The sequence below is a fragment of the Nannospalax galili genome, unplaced genomic scaffold, assembly GCF_000622305.1.
Source record: "Nannospalax galili isolate Female #2095 unplaced genomic scaffold, S.galili_v1.0 scaffold216, whole genome shotgun sequence".
Classification (NCBI taxonomy): Eukaryota; Metazoa; Chordata; class Mammalia; order Rodentia; family Spalacidae; genus Nannospalax; species Nannospalax galili.
The window spans coordinates 3,826,540-3,837,426 of NW_008339003.1; the positions used below are offsets into that span (position 1 = coordinate 3,826,540).

The 10,887-nt window shown below is 40.0% G+C and overlaps 1 protein-coding gene across 1 annotated transcript in view; it reads right to left on the reverse strand.

The window, feature by feature from the left end:
* LOC103734692 (protocadherin Fat 4-like) overlaps window positions 1–10,887 on the reverse strand; it is a 28,159-nt gene that overhangs the window by 16,015 nt on the left and 1,257 nt on the right. Inside the window, 1 exon segment of the mRNA XM_008833748.1 lies at window positions 1,168–1,274. Within this exon segment, the coding sequence (XP_008831970.1) occupies window positions 1,168–1,274 (107 nt within the window).

A 10,887-nucleotide genomic window follows, 5' to 3' on the forward strand; every position in this document is an offset into this window, starting at 1 on the left:
CAGAGGACAATAAACACTAAGAACCACAAGTGGCCAAAGCATAGAGAATAAGATTCTACAGAGGGTGCTTGGACAGGACTCCAGTATTAAACTTTGCCCATCCAGGGCTTGGGGACATTGTAGAAGAGGGGCAGAATGATTATAAGAGCCAGGGAGGAGGTGCACAACCACATGCATGAAAGTTTTACAGGTTCCTGGAGCCGTGTACATAGGAAATTACAACAATGGTGAAAGGATACACTAGAACTATATAAACACAAGCACATGAAATCCCAGCACAGAAACATGAAAGTGCATAGCAGGTCCCAGTCTTAGTCAAAGAACTATTGGCTTTCAGGTAGTGACTCTAGACAGGCTGACTAGACCCCAGTTGATGAACATGCACTGAAGGACATCAGGGACACTAACTCTATTGGATCAACCTTAACATAAGTGTCAGAATGCATGAAATCCTTGGTGGGGGGGGGGGGCTGGGGGTGGGGGGCTATGGGAGGGTGCCGATGGAGAAGCAGGTATAAAGATGATTAAGATGTTCTGTATGAGATACACAAAAATTCAATCAAAAAATCAAAAAACTCTAAAACACAACCCTCTGTCTGAAAATTCTTGTAGAACTGGCCATGTGAGACAGAGTTGAAAAAGTTTCCTCAGGACAGAAGGAAATTGGTTCCAACTAGCTGTGTTAGGTTCTAACCACATACTTGTCAGTTGAACTCTGCTGACAGAGACACAGAGAAAAGTCAAGGATTAAAATCCATATTTTCCTTAATAATCCATCAGGTTCTACATCAAAACTGCAACTGAAGTGAAAACAGACATACAGAGTGTGGTCCATACAGTGAAGTCCTTAAGCAGGCAGAGTTCTAAGATGGCCAAACAGCAATTAGTGACATAATCAGCATACTAGCTGATATGGTTTCTATAGTAACCTTGAGAGAGCTTTGGCTAGGCCCTATAGAATGTGCATTTCGTGAGTGCAATCGCTTGGTGTGCTGGTTTGAATGAAAATGTCCTACAAGGGCTCCAGGTATTTGGACATTTTTTGTGGGGATAGTTAGTGGTGGCGCTGTTTTGGAAGGTTAGGAGGTGTGGCTTTGCTGGAGAAAATGCATTCCTGGGGGGTGGTAGGCTCTGAGAGTTCCCAAGCTTTGCTGGATTTCTAGTCACCTTCTGCTTCTTGTACCTGCTTGAAGACGTGACCACGTTACCTTCTCCTCCTGCTTCAGTTTTTCACCATGCCTCCCTGCCCCGTCGGATTCTGATCCTTCTAGAACCTGGAACAGTAAGCTCAAGCAAACTCTTCTTTCTATAAGTACCCTTAGTCATGGTGTGTTATCATAGAAACAGAAAAGTAACTAATACAAAATAACCAATGCATGCAGAGACATTCCTTCTAAGGTGAAGGATAAGTTGTTGCACCTGGCCCCTCCCTTCAACAAGAAAGAAACACAACACTTAGTGGGCCTCTTCAGATTCTGGATGCAGCATCTCCTCACCAAGGTGTGCTACTACAACCCATTCATCAAGTGACTCAGAAGGCAGCTTGGAGTTGGGACTGGGATAGGAAAAGGTTCTTCAGCAGGTCCAGGCTGTTGTTCTGGCTGTTCTGACACTTGGACCACATGATCCAGAGACCAAATGCTGCTTTAGGGGACAGTGGCAGGTACAGATGCCAGTTGGAGTCTCTGACAGACCCCCATAGGGGAATCAGAGCAGAGGCTGTTTTGATTTTGGAGCAAAGTATTATCTTCATCTGCAGACGGCTACTCTCCTGAGAAACAGATCTTAGTCTGCTATTGGGCCTTATTGGAAACTGAATGTTTGACAATGAGCCACCAAGATACCATGGGTCCTGAGCTGCCCATCATGAGCTGGGTGTTATCTGACCCATCAAGCCATAAAATAGGACATGCACAACAACAATCCATAATCAAATGAAGGTGTTATATACTTGACCATGCCCGAGCAGGCCCAGAGGGCACAAACAAGTTACATGAAGAAGTTGCCCAAATGCCTATGGCTCCTACTCCTGTTCCAATGCCATCTGCTCTCAAGCATATACCTATGGCTTCATGGGGTGTGCCCTATGATCGGTTGACTGAGTTTGAGAAGACTAGGGCTTGGTTTACAGATGGTTCTGCACACTTTGCAGGCACCACTCAGAAGTGGACAGCTGTGAAATTACAGCCAATTTCTGGAACAACCCTGAAGGACACTGGGGAAGGAAAGTCTTCACAGTGGACAGAACTTCGGGCCGTGCACATGGTCGTGCATTTTGCTTGGAAGGAGAAATGTCCAGAAGTGTGATTATATACTGATTCGTGGGCTGTAGCCAATGATTTGGCTGGATGGTCAGGGACTTGGAAGGAGCATGATTGGAAAATTGATGGGAAAGACATTTGGGGAAGAAGTATGTGGACAGATCTCTCCAAATGAGCAAAGGATGTGAAGATACTTGTGCCTCATGTAAATGCTCATCAAAAGGCAATTTCAGCAGAGGATGAGTTCAATAATGAAGTAGAATGTATGACTCGTTCTGTGGACAGCCTTTCTCCAGCTATCCCTGTCATTGTCCAATGAGCACATGAACAAAATGGTCATGGCAATAGAGATGGATGTTATGTGTAGGCTACACAGCATGGACTCCCACTAACCAAGCTGATCTAACTACAGCTACTCTAAGTGCCAGATCTGCCAACAGTAGAGATCACTATTTAGGCCCCAATATGGCACTCCTCCCCAGGGTGACCCACCAGCAACTGGTGACAGGTTGACTTGGACTCTATCCTGTAAAATAATCTAATAAATCCATATATATATATATTCGTTTTATCAGTTCTGTTTCTTTAGAGAATCCAACACACTCATTGTCTCTGCACATGTGTTTGTCATCCTTCAGCATCTCCAACTTTCCATTTCCTTGTATGGTCAATAAAAGGTGAACAGTGGTATCCATCACCACTGAGCTTCCCTCATTTAAACTGGAAGTTTGGCCTTCAGGGTGTCTGTCAGCTGACATTTGATAACACCAGTCCCCAGCTTTATTCTCTGTAGTTTACAGAAACTCAATAAGATTTGGAACAGTCTATTTTTAAATCTCCGGTGAATGCAAGTTTTTACTTTTTTTATTCCATCAGCATTTCACCTGAGATCTGCTAGAAAAACCAGGCTGAGAGCTTTCAGTTAGCTTTCTTTATGAAATCATTCACAATAAGTCTAGACAACACAAACAAAAACCATCATGAGCAAAACACTGACAAAAATTCACCAACCATCTTTCGGGGATGTGAGATGCTATGTAATTATTCTCATATCATTTTACTTTTACTTTCTTAAGTTACATTTTTGTGTGTAATCATTATTCTATGAGAAGTAGAGATAATATTTCTTTCTTTGTCTCCTGAATTTTCTTCTCAGACAGGCTTGTATTTTTGTGCTTATCTTGAAAGACTTCCTCTCTTGGAATTAATGATCTGTGTATGCCTGCTGGTTCTACTTTACAATTGTTGTCAGAGAAAATACAGAGAAGCAAAGACACAGTCTCTTCTCATTTGAAGGACTTAGCACTAATTATTTTGAAACTTCACATCCATGCAAATGTGTGACTCATGTTACGTAGAAAATAATGTGATTTCATACATCTCAGGGATATGTCTGAATTATATTCATACATCCCCTGACTCAACAGACCCGATAGAGAATCTTGCATTTGACTAGCGTTGTTTGGATGCTGGTGAAAATATAAAAATTAAAGAAAGAAAGAAAAACAATGGGGAGAAGGAAGGAAGGTAGGAATAGAGGAAGAAACCCCGGCTTTATATTCAAATAGCTGGAAAAGAATGCAAAAATATCTACGAAAATTAAAGACATAAAATTGCTAAAAACTCTAGCAGTGAATTGTGTGCTGAACAGGAAGAAAGGATTGCCAGAGGGCTGCTTAAATGTCTAAATAGGGAATGTTGAGCAAGTGACTATTAATTAGGACACACTGCATATTTAATGATGCTATCTGAATGGTCTCTGCAGTCAGGCTGCTGGGCGAACGCTCTCCACCCTGCTCTCTCCATAAACTGCCTCTCCATTTTTCTCATCTGTCAGATAAATTGCATGAAAAAGAATATACCTGTAATAATATGTTGTAAATATTAGTGGAAAAGCATCCAGTCCATGATTCAAACAGGCCAGTACGTAGCGAGTTATTAGTAACTGTTGGTTATATCAATCATAGCACTTTAATTTTGAGATCAATGCAAGACTTGCTGACTTTAGAAGTAATGAGAACATGTAGATTTAGCAAAATATTTTTAAAGCTAGAATAAATCCCCTGAGATAATTACTTTGAGCCGTCTTCTCATTGTTCCCGTTTTTTAATTATCTAGCATGGTTTTGGTCCTATCTCTGCATTCATAAATTTTAGTCCTATGTGAGTTCTTCCATCCAATAAACACTCATGATTTTCAAGCTATTATAATGATCATTAAATAATATAAATATCCATTTGTAACAAATTTCTTGATGGTTCAAGAATACTATGTTGACTAAATGTCCTATTATTTGTAAGCAAATCTCTTTTATGGGGCTCTTATGTTGATTTGTATTTTAATTTTCACATTAAATACTATGACGGAGGTTTTTATAATTCAGTTTTCATATGGTTAACTCCCATCTTAGAATTCATGCCTTAGAGGTTGAAATCTCTGTCAACTGCACCGTGCCTTTATAAACCCATGGAATACAATGTTAAGCTGTAAAATGAAACTCAACTATAAAATATTCAAAGCCGACAACTAAAAGTTCATTACAGAGGATTATCTTGGACTTAAAAATGTTGAAACTAAAGTGGATACGTATTTTCACATTTTCCATATAGTAGTGATCATTCAACTCTACAGATATATTTCAATACTATAGGAAAAGCAGGTGGACAGACCTGTGCAAGTCTCATTTGTTACCCAAGTAAGACAAGTTCATGTGGATAAATCCAGGTTTTTAGTGTCATTATCTGACATACTCTGTATAAACTTAGAACTAGGGGCTGGAGAGATGGCTCAGCAGTTAAGAGCATTGGCTGTTCTGACAGAAGACCCAGGTTCAAATTCCAGTACCACATGAGAGCCAACAACCTTCACCAACTCCAGTTCCAGAGAAGCAGACACCCTCTTCTCTACTCAGTGGACACTGCACAACACGGGTGCCCTTGCATACATGCATGCAATACACTCATTCCCATAAGAGAAAAATAAATTTTTAAAAAATATTTTAAACCTATTGGAACTAAGAACTTTTAAATGGGGATTGATGGAGGGTGGGTCTATGCTGAGCTTTCTGAATCAATTAGAGAAGCATATTTTTTTTCTCTGTAGAAAGGGAGACAGGTAGACAGTCTTAGTTTCATTTTTTCTTTCAAAAAAAAAAAAAAAGAAATGCATTTCTCTTTTAGACCATGAACTACTTTAAAGGTTCTAAACTAAAAAATATACCTTAAAATCTATTATGGGATGTAACGTATTCCCATTTGGATGATAATTATATTTAAGTTGGATTTATGAATTCATAGGTCCTCAGATGTCTAAAGAGTGACACTATTTCAAAGCAACTAACCCTAGGACACTCCTTCCTCCTAGCATGCTGAGCTTTTAGACCATGAACTACTTTAAAGGTTCTAAACTAAAAAATATACCTTAAAATCTATTATGGGATGTAACGTATTCCCATTTGGATGATAATTATATTTAAGTTGGATTTATGAATTCATAGGTCCTCAGATGTCTAAAGAGTGACACTATTTCAAAGCAACTAACCCTAGGACACTCCTTCCTCCTAGCATGCTGAGCATGAACATGGGTCCAGCGTGTGGGGCCTAAATCCATAGAGGAACCAAACCTAGTGACCCTGGTCCTGGGAGAATATCAGACACACAAGTACCTTCTTTCCCAAGATCAAACTCTAACACTCAGCCAGGACCTATGGACAGTGACTTCATGTTACCCCTGATGACCACCACAGCAGCACTGTGATTTCAGAATTTTATCTCTTTCCTATCACAAAAATGTATCAGAATGCTGAGCTGGGCTCCAGATACTCAGAGCCTTAAAAGTAAAGACATTTGCATTTCTTTCGCTGCTCCTAATTTCCTTCCATCTTCCCAGTTCTCAGATCTTAGGCAAGAAGTTCCCGTGCTGAGCACAATGCGTCAGCCTCAGGACCCTTGAGACCTGGCTAACAGTGGAAGCAACATTGCTCTCTCAGACCAGACATTCTCATGGTCTCTCATTTTTCTTATAACACGAGAGTACGATCTGCAGCAGATTACTATTCAACTTTTTGCTGCTTTTCCCCTACTTTATGTATTACTATTAAAAGTTCCAATTAAATATACTACAGAAATATTTATGTTGCTTTTGCATGTGAGAAAGAGTCTAAAAATGTAAGATATGTAGGCCAAAGATCATATCTGCTTTGGAAATTATTTCTCTATTAGTGTCTATCAAATTACAGCACCTGCATTTCTTTTTCTAAAAAATATTTTATTTATTATTCTTATTTTATGTGTATGAGTGTATTGCCTGCATGTAGGTAAGAGCACCCCAGTCGTGCAATATTCATGGAGGACTAAAGAGGCTGTCGGATCCCCTGGAATTGGAGTTATGGACAACTGTTAGCTGCCATGTGGGTGCTGGGATTTGAACCCGGGTATTCTGCAAGAACAGTCAGTGTTCTTAACTGCTGAGCCATCTCTCCAGCCCCAAGTGGCTGCAATTCTAATCGAGGATACTGTCTAAATGTGTGCACTTTAAAAATATTTTTATTGATTCTTTGAGAATTTCCCACAATATATTGCTTTTGAAAATAGAAATTTTCAATGTTTTAATTCCAAAATTCATATATAAACTTTCCTTAATTCTTTAATGATTTTGTTCAAAATTAGGTAGACCTCTTTTATTTGACTATTTGACTGCTGATGATATTTATTCTGTCTGGATGAATACTATAGTCATATTTTGCATGATTTCCTCATTTTTCCCTTTGATTGATTTATAGGAACTTAGCAAACACTTGGAGAATAGTAAATGCTCATTTTAAAAAATTTTCTTAAGCATTTGTCACTTTTACTTTTGTTATATTTGATAGACAATTTAATTTGTGGGTAATCAAATCTGTCACATTTTTAATGATTTGGAGATATTTTGTCCCTCTTAAAACCATTTCTCCTAGAAAATAGAACTGAAATATTCTGCTCCTCCAATATTCTCATTGCTTGGTGATTTACCTTCCAAAAAATCAGTCTATAGTTCCTTCAAAAAGAGACTCTCAGCACCATGTACTCACATAATTAAAATATGTCTGTGCTTCAAACCCTTCTAGTTTGACCCTGGAATGTCCTCCAAAGGCCTCTGTGTTACTGATTTAGTTCCCGGCTGTCAGGTGCTGGGAGGTGGTATAAACATTAAGAGGTTAGACCTAGTTGTAGGTCTTCCAGGAAGCATGTAATCCACAGTGATGTGGAGACTCTCCCTCTTCCATTTCTAGCCTTGAAGGGAACAGGCTTTCCTACCACGTGTTTACCCACCATGTGTTGCTTTGCTACAAGAAACTAATCGTAGATATCTCCCAAATTGCTGACCATAATTAAGTAAACCTTTCTTATTTTTAACTTGATTACTTCAGAAATTTTGTTACACAAATGCACAAATATACAAGGACATGCACTCTGCTGTATTTCATTCTCTATACCTTGGAAGATGGTGTGGAAAGATTGTGAGAGCCGGTGTTAGTTCATGGAAATAAGGAAACAGAGGCTTTCAGGGTGCTTGGAACATGCTCATATGAACTCGCAGCGATGGTGACAGCTTGTCCACGACCCATACCAACTCAACTGGACAAAAACCCTGCATAGAACTGGGGTAAGGGGAAGGAGATCAAAACTATGCAGAGAAACTATTGGCAATTGATTACTGCTGTGTAAAGGAAAGCTGATCTTCTTTAAGGGAGTGACTTTAGATTGACTGGACTCCAGTGGATGACCTTGCACTGAGAGACACCTGTGTACAAACACTTGACCAGATAGGCCTTAACATATGTGATAGAATGCATGAAATCAGGTGGGGGATCTATAGAGGGGTGCAGATGGAGCAGGGGGAGTCTAAATATGATTAAGAACTATTGTATGAAATGCACAGAAATTCAATAAAATGTGTATTCAAGGGAGGGAACAACTTATTAAGTTAGTCTTGGACTCAACTTTTCTGAAATGTGAATTCCAAGATTGTCCTATTTTGTTTGAATATAAAATCTTGGTTAATATTTTTATAATACTATAAGCCAGGTTTTGTGTCAAGCTGTAGCCATAATAAAATCTCATTTTAGCATGAGTTCAACAGCATCCACAGCATCCTTTAGTCTCCTGTTGCTTGTGGAAGGACTGCCCTCCAGAATCCCCAGGCAGGAGCTTTGAATCCTTGTCATGTGCCTGTCTCTCGTCACCTCTCCTCTTTCCTCTTTATCTCCAGATGATACCACATCTCAGCATCCGTCTTTAGCAGCAGGCCTGTCTATCTGGGTTAGTTCTGAGGAGCTGTGACTTCCATTTCTCCCTCCTGTTCTTTCAGTTCTAAGGTCTTTAAGACGCCTGTCTTTCCATCCTGCCTTCTTCCTGCCTGGTCTTCTCCATGTCCTGCCGTCCTGGTCCTTTTAACAGTGATTACTGGTGATTTTTCTTTCTTAGTTTCATCTTGTTAGGTCCATTCTCATCAAATACCCTGAAGTTTTCAGAATTACCTTGGTGACTCAGGAGAACACAGCCACTCCTGTCTTTCCTGGATATATGACACAAGGTCTTTCTTGGTCTTTGGTGGTCACCAGTCACCACTGAAAGTTTTCCCAGCTACAAGGTCATAGAACACAGGTGGTAGCTTAAGACATGTTTAGAAATATACAAAAATGGTGGTTTAAGCCAACAGCATCAAGGCTCAGAAAAGACACACTCTTAAAACAATCATTTTAATTGTATATAAAATGACAGTTCTTTTCTTTCTGAGGCACTCCAGATGTAGAGGTAGGTAGAGGGTAAAAGCTTTAGAGTAAATGAACAAGCAGGCTGTTTGGAGTCTATGTGATGATGAAAAGATGGTTGATAAAAAGACGATAGTAAAAGATGATGACAGATGGTTGGAAAGAACGGAATTCTTTTCAAAGATATTTGCTTCACTAAGCAATAAACTTGAATTCAGCTCACTGAGGTGACTCATGTAGCTGATTCGTCACTTATTGGGCACCAGAGCACTTACATTTGTAATGGCACTAATCATAGTGAAAGTCCTAAGAGGGAGGTGCTACTAGACATTCACAAGTGACCACATGCAGGAAGCCTGACCGATTTAATGAGTGATACAAATAGCAAGCACAGAGGCAAGATTGTAAATGAAGCAGTTGGACTCTGGAATACCACAACCTTGACAGTGCAAGTATCTTTCAAAGACCAATTCACACTAAAGAGTAAAGAAGGAATGACTGTCCACATCTTGGATACTGATGCTACCTTCTGGAGACTGACTTGATTTCCTGGAGGCAGACCTTATTTCCTAGAGTGTGACTTTATTTTCCAGAGGGTGATCTTATCGCCTGGAAGTTGACTTTTTCCTCTGAGTGCTGATATTATCTTCTGGAGACTGACACCATATTCTTGAGGCTGACAGTATATCTTGCAGACTGACCTTGTCTCCTGGAGAGAGACCTTAGTTCCTGGAGTTTTCTTGGAGAGGCTGATTTATCCTCTAGAGTCTGATCTTAGTTTCTGGAGTTTTCTTGGAGAAGCTGATTTATCCTCTAGAGTCTGATCTTATCTCCTGGATACTGATGTTACCTTCTGGAGGCTGACTGAAACTTCCGGATGTTGTGCTTTTATCCTATAGACTGAAATTGACTTCTGGAAACTGAAAGGTCAAAGTGATGCTGGTGTGGCAGTTTCAGTTGAAGGAATGAACATGTCATAATAGAACAGATATTGAGAATCACTAATAGTGATCATTCAACAGAAGAGAATATGTAGACCTAGGTAATAACGACAGAGGGAGCACTGTCAACCTGCTGTGCACCACCTGACTCCTTAACACCTGATTGATTCCCTTTCTTACTGATAGAGGAACTTTCATCTTGTGTACTGATTTTCATGTCATTCTCTGATTGGCTGTTCTTTACCCCAAAGAATGCACTCCTTCGCAACGCATCCACCAGAGTAGGCGGGGCAAAGCTCCGAAGTACTGCCCTCCTCATTTGAAAATGAACAAGTATTGAAAGCTCTTGATGGAAAGCACATTGACAGTTATTTACGGCAGCCCCCAAAGCCTTTCAAAGGTCTGAAAGGACTTCGGGCCTCTCCCTTCCTCTGTCCGGACACTGAAGTCTTTCCCGCTTACCTCCTTTTCTTTGCATTCAGTGAACCCTGGCTACAGAACTGGTGTGCTAAAGCCCCATGAGGCGTCAGAGCCTACACCTGATTTCAGTCTCTTCACATAGTCTGGAATCTCCTCCATACTCACTTTGTGAGACTGCTAAGGTTTATGATTTTTCCAATATTTTTTCCATTTCTGTAAGAAACACTTTTTGTTTAAACTTTCTTTGTCTCCTAGAAGAATGGAACCTCTGATTGGTTGTTTTTCTGAGCTGTCTACAGCAGTGGGCTTATAAGCACTCAACAGGAGTTGTTCAACCTCTACAGTGAAATAATTCAGGAGATGAGGAAAGAGGACAGCACATTCTTGTTGTCTTGTGCCACTTATCAGCTTTCTATGACTCTGAAATGGGATATTTACAGTCTGCAAAAAGACAAGGTTAAGACACGGCACCAGTTGACACATTTAAAATACAGAGTGAATGCAGCTACAAAGT